General features: G+C 39.4%; 1 protein-coding gene across 2 annotated transcripts in view; it reads right to left on the minus strand.

Moving 5' to 3' along the window:
- Positions 1 to 13,818, minus strand: part of Fras1 (Fraser extracellular matrix complex subunit 1) — a 426,519-nt gene that overhangs the window by 17,293 nt on the left and 395,408 nt on the right. For both annotated transcript variants that reach the window (XM_048784792.1, XM_048784791.1), the window contains 5 exons: positions 12,368 to 12,528; positions 10,025 to 10,239; positions 6,952 to 7,102; positions 5,285 to 5,392; positions 4,113 to 4,272 (listed from right to left, as the gene is read on the minus strand). In XM_048784792.1, the coding sequence (XP_048640749.1) occupies positions 4,113 to 4,272; positions 5,285 to 5,392; positions 6,952 to 7,102; positions 10,025 to 10,239; positions 12,368 to 12,528 (795 nt within the window). The remainder of the gene's footprint in view (positions 1 to 4,112; positions 4,273 to 5,284; positions 5,393 to 6,951; positions 7,103 to 10,024; positions 10,240 to 12,367; positions 12,529 to 13,818) is intronic.

A 13,818-nucleotide genomic window follows, 5' to 3' on the forward strand; every position in this document is an offset into this window, starting at 1 on the left:
GTAGCATCTAAGAACTTTACAAGTCTACAAACACCATTTTCAGGAACTCATCTCGGATTATTCTAACCTTTCAAGTATTATCCAGAGGTGTTAAATAGAGCTACTTTCACTTATTCAAGTTCTTTTTGTGAGGAAAGAAAGATGAGAAGTCACAATGCTTATAAAAACCTAACAAGATTCAGGTGATGACAAAAAAGAATTGGCCTTTGGATTTCACTAAACTTGTTAGACAAAGTGTTCAGTGTTTTTTGTCCACAGATGCCTGTTCAATACATTCTCAAATGCAAAAGCTCTTAAGATGTGACTGTGTCAAGTGCTGCTCTTACAGAAGAGGTGGCAAATGCCTCAGGATTACAGGACACCACTCCAGGACCTAAAAGAAATAGTATCCTGTGGAACACTCCCACCCCATTTCATTAGATTCCCATCCCAGACTCTACAGCCTTATCCCTTTGTGAAACTGAGGAGCATGATCCCTCCTCACTGGAGACACTCATTGGGAATCTCCTTGTTTATAGAAAATACAGGAATTCTCTAGGTCCATGACCTTGAAGGCATGGGGCCTTTGTACCCCTCACTTACTTAATTTCCCACAATCCTCCCTGGGTAGCAGCCTTATCCCTGGTGGGTCATCTAGAAAGCAGTCACACATCCAGAAACTTCTGGAAGATTCTTCAAGGGGCTTGGGAGTCTGTCATCCATTGAATGAAGAACTGCTACAAATTCTGATTTTAATTGTAATGAGTGATCTTTGAATAGTTCTAACTTTTGCTGTGTTCATTTTGATGACATTTTTAATATTTATCTATTTATTAGTTCTCTTTTCTCTGGTGCTGGTGATTGAACCCAGTGCCTCATAAACACAAGGCAAGTACTCTACCACTGAGCTACATTCTGTTATTATCTGTTTATTAGTAAAGTGATAGTAAAGATGTGGTATTTTTAAAAAATAGTAAAAGTTTTGTGACACAGCTTGAGATGATTTTAGTGGAGTGGCACAGGCTGGGCACTGGGACAGAGCCTAAGCCTGGCTTGGCTTTGCCGCTGCTATGCTTGAATGACTTTGAGAAGCCATATGAACGTTTGCAGCCTTCATTTCTAAGCTTCTTCCCACTCTAATGTCTATGTACCTGCAGTTTCCCTATAGGGTGCCTACCTTCCTCCAAAGCTTAGACTAGCAGAAAATGAGACCTAATATACTGTTTTCGAATTACATGAAAATTGGCACCTATAATGTGATAGATGTCAAATACAACTTTCCTGCTGCTGGTGGTGCTGGCCTGACTTTTTAAAAGCAAGGTCCAGGCATGGATTTTTCTGCCTAATTGAATATTTCTGTTGATTATAGGTTACTATCACATGCAATGTGTACAGTAAATCAAAATGCAATAAATTAATTTAAAAAAAAAGAAAAGAAAATATAAGTATCTATGTGAAGGGGGAGGAAACGTGTGTAGTAGTGGATGCATATGTATGTATGTCTGAATAGATAGATATATGACATGTAAGTTCCTCCCTGAAAATATTTTACTGCCTTTGTGTTAGAAAATTAATAAATATACAAATTCAAAGCAACTACAAAAATAAAAAAGTTAGGCCAGGTCATGCTGATCCTCTGCTCAAACCCCAGGGCAGGGGGGCTTTCATTACAGCTCAATCAACACACTGGCTTATGGGGCTCTACACAGTGCCCTACCCAACTTCTCACTCTTCGACCTTATAGATTCTTAGCCTTTCCTTGACCTCTTCCCTGCAGCCTCACTGGTCTCCCTACTATTCCCTGGGCTTCCTGTAAATGCTGTCATCTCAGGACCTATGAGAGCAACCCTGTTTCCAGATATCTGCCTACCCAACTCTCTCACCTTCTTCAAGTCTCTGTTCAAACTTATCTTCTTTGTGAGATCCACTGGGAATGTCCTAATTAAAATTATAATTTTTCCCATTCCAGGTTCCCCTTACCTGGCTCTGTGCTTTATTTTTCCATAATACTTATCAGCTTCTGACATACATTATACAGTCCAAGGTCACTTAGTGATAGGCACATGTTCTGAAAAACGTGTCGTTAGGCTATTCAACATTGCATGAGCATCATAGAGTGCACTTACACAAACTAAATGGCTATGATGTCACCAGGTGGCATCATCTTATGGGACTATTGCTGTCCCTATGTTGTTATGTGACAAGTGACCATATTTTGATTATGGACTATGTCTATGGTTTTTGTGTCTTCTTACTTTTCTGTAAATCCTGGTTTCAGGGATCTTTATTTTGTTTACTGTTATATTCAAAGTTCCCAAAACACTTTCTGTCACACAGTAAAAGTTCGATAAATGTTTGGTCAAACAAATGAATGCAAAACAAATTGCAGTTTCCCAAGCCCTCAGTCTTCTTTTTCCCTATACTATTTAGGTCAATCTCTTTTTTTTAAATGTTTTAATTAAAAAAAAATTTTCTAGTTATACATGATAGTAGAATGTATTTTGGCATATCATACATACATGAAGTATAACTTCCCATTCTGTAGTTGTACATGATGTTGAATTTAGGTCAATTTCTTCATTAACCCTGCAAATATGTCAAACACAGCCTAGATGCAGGTCTTCAATCCTGTTGTTCCCACCTCCTTTCTAAAATGGAAACATTTCCCATACCACAAATTTGCGCCACCTCCCCCAGGAAGGCTTGTACAATTTCCAGCCCCCACTGGGCCCTCTGCTCTCTGAACAACAATGGTTGTGATGTTCTGTACCTCTCAGTGCATTCAGTACAGAATGTTTGGTGGTACTCTTCATTTTGCCATTTATTTATCTATGTATTTTATCTCCTTACCTCAAAGGTAAGTTCCTAATGGCTGCTTATTTAGGAACTACTATGTCTAAAACCTGCAGTGGGATTTAAAATGAATGAGACAAGTCTTTCACCTGGGGAAGCTTGCAATCAGGTGAACAAATGGGACCATCATATGATAATCAGCTGTGATACAGTGGAAACTGGAACAAACTGGGACCATGATGATGAAGCTATTAGCACTGAACAGTCAGGGAACTATCCCAGAGGGATTAATGTTTGAGTTGGGTCTCAGAGGAGTCGGACTTTTGCAGCAGTAAAAGAGTAGGGAGGGTAGAGGAGATTGCCAAGGCACGGGGGTATGGATGCTCTGGTGAGTTCAGGTGCTGGTGAGATACTGAATGTGGTTAGAAGACTGAGTTTGAGACTAGGCTCAGGGAGGGCTGGGCCTTATGTGCTTCAGGGGTGTGGATTCCATCCAGAGGACAATGAGGAGTCTGTTGAGAAGGACAGTTTTCTGCTTCTAAATTGGGACAGAGTACATGGATAATCTAGGGAGTACCATATTTGAAGATTACTATATGTTATTCCAAAGGAATCATGATGTAATAAAAATACCTGATATAAAATTAAAAATTACAATTAAGGAAATACTTAGGAAAATGATTAAGACAATCTACCATTTCTTAACTATAAAACTGGGACAAGACTTTCATGTTAGATATACCTCTTAATTTCATGGCCTATAAAATAATAATAATAATAATACTTATGATAGACTCTTGTTTGCCCCCTTTTCCTTTTCACAGTAGTTTTAATTTTGCTTTTCCCATTCTTGTTTTAAAAATGAGATATTCCACTACTTCCTATTCTTCTGTATGTTGTGTGGAGTCAGGTGTAACTCTTGTTATTTATTTTCTAGTCATTGGGCCATAAAGGTGGATCTGGACCTAAAAACCAGAAATCCTAGATTTTGCACTGGTTTTGGTAATTGAAACAAAGTTTCTTTAGGATATAATGTTTTAGTTGGATACATTTTCTGGCTTCTCTTTGAAGTGCCAAGAGACTAAGTTCCAGGCAGTGGGATGTGAGTAGAAGTGACCTGGGCCTCTTCTGGTCTTTCCCTTGGAATAAGCCTGATTACTTCCTGTCTTAAGCATCAGAAGTTGATTTGCGTTCTTTCTTTCTTTATTTGATAGAGGGTTGTTTCTATGCTCCTTTTAAAATAGAAATTCAACCATCAAAGGAAAACCTTATGTCCCAAGCTTCTGAAAGCAACTGAAAACTTCTCAGATCAATTCTGTAAGCATCTGTCATCTACTTACCTGTTATAGGAGCTTGTGGCTCTCCAGAGTTGATAAGGAGAATCAAAAGTCTGAGCACTCCACAAGAGCTGCAGGTCAAATTCAATTCCTCCTAGGTGGTCTGGAGTTAATATAAAGGATTTCATATCTGGGAGAGTGTGGTGCTCCATCACAAACTGTCCTATTTCAAGGGGAAAAACACACATACTTACGATTCGTGAGTTTTATTGTACTCAAGGTAAAACCCTTCTAAAAGCCTAAGAACTGAATTCATGCTGTTCTATCAAACAACTAAGATTTTATCCTTTGCCCCTTCAAGTATATCCCACATTGGTTGAGACAGCACAGCATCTGACCCCAGCTGATCACCCCACTCATGGTGGCTGTCATGGAATACGGTACATGTGTAAACAATATTAATATGCCTTGTGAAAATGGGGTGGAGTTTACATACAACAAGGTGGATATTATGTGACTATGGATATTGAATATACCTAGCTTTGAATTCAAGCCAACACGTTGATTGGATATAAAAAAGGTTAGAAGTTTATAAACAGAAATATCAATATTGGATAAAAATCACATTTAGGGTCATTAAAGTCCTTGATGGAAGGGGACTTCCATCAATTGTAAAATTGTAAATGCTATTAGGTGAAGGTTACTTAGCAAGACACCTCTGTTCTCTAAAACACCAGTAACTGTTGTGAATAAACAGAAGTAGGTGGATTATTCTAGATTAAAGAGAAAAAAACTAAAGAGAGAAAACAACCAAAATGTAACAAGTGAAGCATGATGGAATTCACCTACCTTTTATACAAACAGGTTTAAAATAAATGTAAAGAAACATATAAACAATTAGAAAAGACTTTTGAGGGATAATAGAGGAAATACGTATAGGAACTGAATATTATTGAATCAATGTTAAATATGTTGGAGGTGAAAATGGCTTTGCATAAGAAAAACATCCTTGTTCTTTGGAGATAGCTACGAAAGTATTTACAGTAACTTGACATGAAGACAGCAGCTTGTTTTCAAATGAAGTAACAAAATAAGGTATGTTATGTATGTTTATACATGTAGAGTAAAATGATCACAACTGTTGACTTTGCTTTTTGTTCTATTTTTTCAACTTTTCTGCAGGTTCAAATTGCTTCTTAACAAAATGCTGGTTAAAAAATCCACACTGATATTACCTCTGAATTTGGCATGGGTCTTGAATTCAATGACGAGGCGGCCATCCTCTCGAATATAGATTCTTATTATCTGAAGCCTTGCAGAGAGCACACTGTCTGTCTGGATTCCTAGGCAGGCATACATAAAATGTCCAAATTATGGTCTGGAGAAGACCTTCAGAATGACAGCCTACTTTGAAGTTATCTCATGGTCATCTTTAAGTAAAGCTGTGTATTTATTTGACTGTGACACAAGAGAAAATTAATAGACTCTAGAGAAATATTTGCCATTAAATAGTATGACAGCTCATTCCACTTGGCTTTTTTTTTTTTAACAGTTCCTCTGTCCTTGACATAGACTCTTCATACATATAGATAGAGTTCATCCCATAGCTCTGAAAATAACAAATCTAAAATTTCTTAGCATCAAACTTTATAAACCAAGAAGTGATTACAGTGTATCTGCTTCATATTGTATTTTCCTTTCAGTATTAATAAAGTCATTAGTCCTGATGGCTACAGTTAGGACTCAAACCATTGGAGAAGTAGAGGGAAGCTTGCAGAAGGCCAGCTGTATAGACATGACATGAGCAAGCTGTGGCTTTAGAAGACAACTGCAGTCATGATGCCCAGCAGTTCATAAGGACCCCCAAAAAGAATAACTGAAGGAGAAAAATAAAGTTCAATAAAACCAAAGCCAAAATTCAAGGAATAATCTGGACCCAGTTATTGGGAAAACCAAATTACTTTCCCATAAAGAATATAAAGTCAATAAATGACCTGAGCTTAAGCCACTTAAGCGAGTTACTGAGACGAAGCCCTCCCTAAAGAAAACTCCTGAAGTCCCATGTGTGCAGATAAAGTGCATCAGCTTTGTCTGGGGTCGGGGAGGGAGTAATGGGAGAAGTAGAAGTAAGGGGAAGTGGGTTTGGGGTCCTGTTGAAGTATAGGACACTGGAAATGAGAAAAAGAACAACAAAACCAAGGACGCCCCGTTGGAATGAGTGGAGAAGAGAACCTGGCAGTTTTAGGAGACATTTTTGTAATAGCCGTGGGAGAAGGGGTGTGTGTCCCCAGTGGGGATACTCAGTGGGGATACTCAGTGGGACTGAGGTGCATGCTGCTGGCAGAGGGGCCATCTCAGATCCAGCCCAGGGGGGCTCCTTGGAAAGGGGCAAGAATAGGGACAAGCCTGAGGGGAATATCATTTTAAAAATTCAGCTTTGTTAAAATCTTTGTTTTTGAGAATCAACAAAGGAGCCAATGATGTCAAATGAATCAAGTTAAGTCGCTTAACCTATCACATCAAGTGGTTCTGACATATTCCCATTTCCATGCATCTAATTTGAAGATCCTTTTGCCTCTTAAACAAGATGAGCTACACTGTTTTTAACCAGGTGAAGCCAAGCATGATCACACTCTATTAGAACAGGTACTCCCTGAATCCCTGACGGGCAGCCTAGGACCCACTGTCACTTGCCATCCTCTATTCTGGGCCCCTTCTGGTGTCAGCAGATATGGACATGGCTTTTTCTAAGGAACCATAGATATGCACTTTCCAGACTTCAGGCAGCTGTCCTGTGACTTTTTATAGGAAGTCAGGAATAGAGCTGCTATCAACAGTCACTGCATATTTAATCTTGATTACTGAGTGTGAGGTAGGAACATGAAGCTGTCCATAGGCATACCTGTTCTCCAGAGGACTGTGTCATAGAAGAAGGAGAACTCCATCTCCGTGTGGTGCTCCAAAGAGGCCCAGCCTCTGGGGGCGGTCACATAGATGTAAGACACGTAGAGAGGCACGTGCACCGTCAGGAAGGACTGAGCGGAGTCCCTCACCTGGCAAGGAAACAGTATGCATGCATAGAGGCTTATTTCTTCTCCAGGTGAAAGGGCATGTGGTCATCACCTCAGTTCAATTTCCACTCACTCAGTCATGCACTCATCCAATAATAATCAAGAGCCCACAGCTGAACTTAGTTTTTAAAAAAATTAAGTAAGGGCTGGGGATATAGCTCAGTTGGTACAGTGCTTGCCTTACATGCACTAAGGCCCTGGGTTCAATCCCCAGCACTACAAAAAAGAAATCAAGAGGGTAGAAAATGGTCAGGATGATCTGCAATGCTTTTTTGAACAAAAAAAGGTTTGTTTTTTTTTTTAACAGAACACCTCTGAAGAGTGAGAATTAGCTTTACTTCTACTCTCTAGTTGCTAGAAACCTTAGCTGAAAATTTAAAGTATCACGGTTATTCCCGAGAGATGGACCTGCTGGCTCTACCATTCACTGCATTCTCTCTCTGCTGATGGCTCACAGGTGACCTGCAGGACAGCTGGAATCAACCATGACCGGGAAGAGGTCCAAGTCCATCCCCTGGGAGGAACAGTGCCAGGCTCAGGAAGTTTTAGTGAGGACTCCTGCCTCCTGCTCCAGAAACAAAGACCTGGAGATCATATCTGGGAAGCTAACAACACACAGCTCGGAGCTGTATATGGCTTTGATAATTTCCTATCCTGTAAATTGTGTTGGAAAGAATTTTGAAAAGGCAGCAGGAACACTTCTTTCTAAAAGGGTTCCTGTTACTGCTATTAATTTGGCCCAACGACATTTGTTTTACTATGAAATGAACAAAACTGGATGGAAAGATCACACAAAAAAAAAATAGTAAAAGCTTTCATGGTAAAGCTAACTGGGTTTATGTGTGTAAGTGGGGGAGTTGTTTTATTCATTTTTAAAAATGTTTTATATATCTCTCCCCCAAAATATGAATTTCTTTTTTAACAAAAAGCTAAGTTAGTTGGTTGGAAATAATTTTATTTTGTCATTGGACAAATACTATAACATATTAAGGGACTTATATTTCCTTTGGTTGAGGCAGGAAAGATGGACCTCATTACCCTAGGTACATGTATGACTGCACATACGGTGGGATGCTACATCATGTACAACCAGAGAAATGAAAAGTTGTGCTGCAATTGTGTACAATGAATCAAAATGCATAAAATAGGCTTTGATAGCTTTAAAAATACAATGTGAAGGAATTTTATGGATAATTAAGGAAAAGAACCAAATGCTTTATCAATATTTAAGACATTAAAAACTTAATTTTTCTAAAAAGTGTTTTTCAAAGTTGCCAGGGATTGAAAATTTGATGTCAGCTTTTTCAAAAGACTTGATAATTTCATATTCACTTAAATGTCCCTTTTGGACATGACATATTCTGTTTTCTTTAGAAAATTTCCAGATTTAACTGGATTTTATGCCACATCTATCCATTAAAACACAGCTTTTGCTAAATACTCCTTCCCCAACCCCATAATTGTTGACATTAGAACCTTAACAATCCTTTAGGTGGTTGGCAAAATTTATTTTCCCCTCTTTGTTTCTCTCTCATTCTCTTTTAGACTTCAATCTTAAAAAGTAAAAATCCCCTGGCAACTGTTTGCTGCAGACCAATTTTATTCCAGACACTGTGCTAGGTACTTTCACATGTTGAGTTAGAGTCAGAATTTCAGAGGAGGCTCCAAGAAGTTTTATTTCATCCAATTCTGCTAATATTTGATAGAGAAAGATATAAACTAGGAATGGTTCTGGGTTCTATATTTTTCTATGACATTTCAGCAATTCCAATTATTTTTAAAGAAACCAACAACAACAAATTACTTCTGTGTATATATTTTTTCTGTGTCGATTTAAAAAGTGGGGCAAAATTAATACAAAATCCTTGTCTTTGGAGTTTTGAAACATATTCTGAAAAATCTAAATGTATAATCGAAGCAAAATAACGGAGAACAGAGAGTACTATTTTTTGATTGTTCCAGGAGAGGAACAATCATTTCCGCAATTTCCAGCAACTGTAGGTTATGCAACTGCAGAAATAGAAACAAAACCCAAGACAGTCTTAAAATTCTATTCAGTAGAGGGCAGTAGTGTATACAAAACAAGAGGAATGGGGACAGAGATACTGCAAAGAACACAACAAAATTTAATCAAAGATACTTTCCCCAAATGATTACGTCCTCCCCAGGTTCCTTCCTTCAGTGAGGTTAAACCTGATTTGAAATGAAGAACAAACACCTAGCTAGTTTTTGTCTCTTTGAGATAAGTGCTCAAAATGGGATGAAAACTGTTTTAGAATTTATTTTCCCACGAGGATGGATGAGCCTAGTTTCTATGCCCTTTGATACAACTGCCCTGCTCTTCTATGACCCTGGCTTCTTGCTATAAAATCTCCAGTTGTCACTAATGTTTAATTGTGTTCTCTCTCCCTCTTCATCCCACAGGGGTTCTTAGTTTGGAATAGGTATGGAATGGGTGTTATCTCTCCTCAGTGCTTAGGCCAACAGTGTTCTTCTTGTCTTCTGAAAGTCGGGGTGCATACCTGCCTTTCTGACTCACTGCCCCAAGTGGGGAGGAGAATACATCTACGTGGTGATAACCTTGCTATCAAATGAAGATCTTTTCAACTTGACAAAATATACAGAGGGAAAAACAAAAATGCCTAGAGAAGTAAACATTAAATTTTTATGTAAATAACTTGCCAAACAATAATCCACCCGCCTATTAACTTAATTTACAGGATATTGGGGTTTAGCCACAATGCTGCCAAGATCTTGCTTGAGAGACTTATAAAGAAGCATCCCTCGATGGGTTGGCCCAGTTCTGGAAGCAAAGTGCCACCTGAAGTCCTCCAGGAATGAACAGGGTTGGTACCAGCACCTATGTGCATGTAGCCCTTGAACGGGAGCTCCTAGAACACCCACCTGGAAGTCAGCAGTTACAGAGCCCCCGCAGACGTCAATGAGCTCCGTCATGTCATAATATGCATCAAAGGTCCACACACAGCTCTTCAGATTCAGGTGTTTGTATAGCTGGATGGTCTTTGGCTCCCGCACATTGGGGTCAAATTGGAAGGGACGGTCATATCCAGGACCCAGGGCAGTGCTGTCATAGACAACATCATCCAGGAAGCCTGCCTCTGCCAGAGAGGGAAGGGACAAGGAATGGTAACTCAGCTTGAGGATGCCTAGAAGCTGGATAGGGAGAAGAGACTCATTTTTGACACTGAGAGAGCTTTCTTCTCATTTGACTATCAATAGAGCAACCCAGAGCTCCCAATGCAGAGTATGTGAGAAGAGCTTATAAAGAGCATCACTGCCCATTGCCAGGTGTTACACAGAGAACTCCAGGAACCAGGGAGGAAAAGGTGGACAAATGATACCATAAATGAAGAAGACAGATCTCAGAAAAGAAACACACTGTAGCTTCACCTGTACACCTGGCCAGTGTGGTTCTGTTTTACCTACTTTACAATCAGTCTTGAAGAATTGCATTTATTAGCTGGGTGTGGTGGTGCACACCTAATCCCAGTGGCTTGGGAGGCTAAGGCAGGAGGATTGTGAGTTCAAAGCCAGCATCAGTAACTTTGCGAGGCCCTAAGCAACTCAGTGAGACCTTGTCTCAAAATAAAATACAAAAAAGGGGTAGGGATGTGGCTCAGTGGTTAAGCACCTCTGGGTTAAATTCCCAGTACCAAAAAGGAAAAAAAGAAATGGATTTACTACATGGATCATTCTCTGACCAATTACTATTTCTGAAGACCAATTTAAAGAACAGTGTTTTTGGAAAGCCAGCAAACCAACATCAGACTCTCTCTTCTCCCTCCCTCTATGGTTTCTGAACTTTGAGGAAAAATGTCTTAATGAGTAAATAGCTGGCTAATGATGCTTGACTAAACCTCACCTGCTACAGGCAAAAATTATTGGATCAAAAGCTGCCAAGCAAGCAAACTATTCTGAATTAAAACAGACCTTTATGCAGCACAGAGCTGAATACAGATACAATTTTTAGCATATTAAATTTAAAATTTTTATAGTACTAAAAGTGATGATAGAATTTTAAAAGAGTTCATGCATCTCTTAGAATGCCTGACACCGGCAATCAGCCTTTGTCCCACAAAGACAAGGGACTCAATTGGCCTCTGTTGAATCCAATGGTTTTCAAACAGGAAGAGGTGCAAAGTTTCAGTGTTTAAACATGGTATGTTTCTGCCACTAGCAGCTTATGGGAACCAATTAAACTTTGATGTGTAGCTCAATGATTTAAGAATATTCTGCCCTCAACTAATTCTACTGAATAAAGACCATCACTACTCAAAATGATGTTTAATGAATATGAAAGAGCATATGAATGCATTTCTGTCTTCAAAAACACTGTTAAATGATTCACTAGTTGTGAGGGAGGAAATGTGCTTTTAACGTGCACTTGCTAAGGTAAATGGAAACAGACGGGACTCTTTGTAAAGTCAAATGTCTGCTGTGGTGAACACAAAGATGTGCCCACTGCCTTACTCTCAGCTCCTTCAGGATGGTGACAGCTGCAGAATAGCTCAGTCCAAGGTCATGACTTTCTGGGAAGCCCACATCCAGTGAACAAATGAGGTGGGCTATGAAGGTCTGGCCTTTTGGGCTGGAAGTAGGACAAATCTCTCCAGAGTTTCTTGCTTTGTGGGCCTACAGGGGAGTTTGACTTCTCCCTCTACCCAGTCCTGTTTCCTCTCCTTCCTTTAGATAGGTGCTGAGCCCTAAAAAAATGCCTCACACCCCAAACTTCTCAGCTCCTGCTTCTGGAGAATTCATCCTTAAACATCTAACACCTGCATTTCAGCTTTCCAAAGAGGCTGCTATCCTGGAATTTTAGAGCAGAGACCCAAAAATGCTCTCTAGAAGGGAGGGAAGGGACTAAAATTTTCCACAGTAGGCACTTTAAACATGTCAACACATTTAATCCTCACCTAGATTAGTAGCAATATTTACCCTCATGCTATAAACAAGAAAACAGCAGCTCAGAGAGGTCAAGCTATCGCTGTTCAGTTGTATAGGTAGTGGGATAAGGATTGGAATCTAAATCAATCTGACTTCAAAATCCTTATTCTTTCATATTCACTTTATTGTTCCTATGTTGGATGCTTGCTAAGAAGGAAAAATTATCTGCATATTTTGAGGTCAGGAAAGCATATAAAGCAGAGATTTTCCCCATTTAGCCACACCCCCCAAAAGTCACTGCACAGGATGTATGGGAAAACTGGTACCCAGCTCATCCCTCACCTGAGATGCCTTTCAGGTCATGGGTGGTGACTAAATTGGAGCAGACATGCTGGTGTCTGTAGATGGACTCAGATAATAGAAAATGCAAGTTGTGCAATGGCATGGTGGAGATAAGAGGCAGCATTCCATCCTGGTGTGGGATCTGCACTGAAATGTGGATTCTAGGGGAGAAAGGGCAGAAACAAGTGTTTATCTGCATGCTCTTAACAGTCGGTAGGATGCATTTCTTTTTCATCACAAATCTGTTTTCACCAATGAATTTAGCAATCTTCCTTCCCCTGCAGCTTGCCATGTACGATTTCTATCTGAACATGAGGGTGTGGATATACATGTGGGGTTGCTTTCTCCCCCAAGAGATCCTCCAGACTCAAGACTGATAGCAATCAGGAATCAGAGATGTTTTTTCCTATATATGATAACATCACAACCACAAATTACTTTAAATATTCCTTTTGCTTTAAATGGAAGGTTTGTATCCTCAGGAGCTAAAGCTGAATGACCGATACAGGAGCTGCCCCTGTTCTGTTTCAATGAAAATCTGTGGAAGCTGGGAGGGTACTTATTTGAGTCAAAAAGTATCATTGGGGCTGCAAATAGGGTAGAGCACAGACCTAGCATGTATGATGGTGCTGCGTTCCATCTCCAGCAATGAAAGCAAAAAAATCATTGAATTCTTAAATTCTAAGGCCAGTTTCCCCACCCAGCTAAATATCTTAGAAATATAATGTCTCACTACTAACATGATCTCTCCTCAAATAAACACTGCCCCTCCCTTCTTTCTCTGTAAGTTTCACCAACACCTTACACCTGGCCCTTACTAGCCTCAAACTGCAGCATGTTCTCCCTTCACCTACATTCCTCTACTCTAGGTGACCTTTGGACAAGGAAATCAATGACTTATACATATGGGCTGCTTTTTCTTGTGTGTTTGGAGGCTCTGCTTATCTTGCCTCCCCACTATGAGGATAAGAACCATTTCCTTCTTTCCTTTTGTTTTTTCACTGCATGCAGTATACAATTCTAGAGAAAATATGAGCTTAATAAATATTGGTTAAGACCGCGACACAACAGAACTGTACTTATAGGCTGCATTTGTTTTCATTGTATGAGTTTACATTTTCAGCATGTTTTATTGAAGGTGTGTTTTGAGTATACATAGGTTGCCTCTGCAAGCAAAGAACCACATTTTAAAGAGGAATTTGAGCCTCAGATGTAAAGAGGATGACCCTTTTCCTAACAAGGAGTCAGTTGTACTTTGAGTACTTCTCTTATTGATCTTTTACAAAAACAAGTTTTATTCTATTTGGGGAAAAAAGAGAGAAATTTGTGTATTTGGGGGTTCACAGTCAAACCCCATTTCTCTGAACTCAGTTGTTCATTAAAGTACACACTTAAACTCTGCAAGGTTTAATGAATACCTATGGTGTATGTGAATTCCCTTTTGCTATAAA

Source organism: Marmota marmota, unplaced genomic scaffold (assembly GCF_001458135.2).
Source record: "Marmota marmota marmota unplaced genomic scaffold, marMar, whole genome shotgun sequence".
NCBI lineage: Eukaryota > Metazoa > Chordata > Mammalia > Rodentia > Sciuridae > Marmota > Marmota marmota.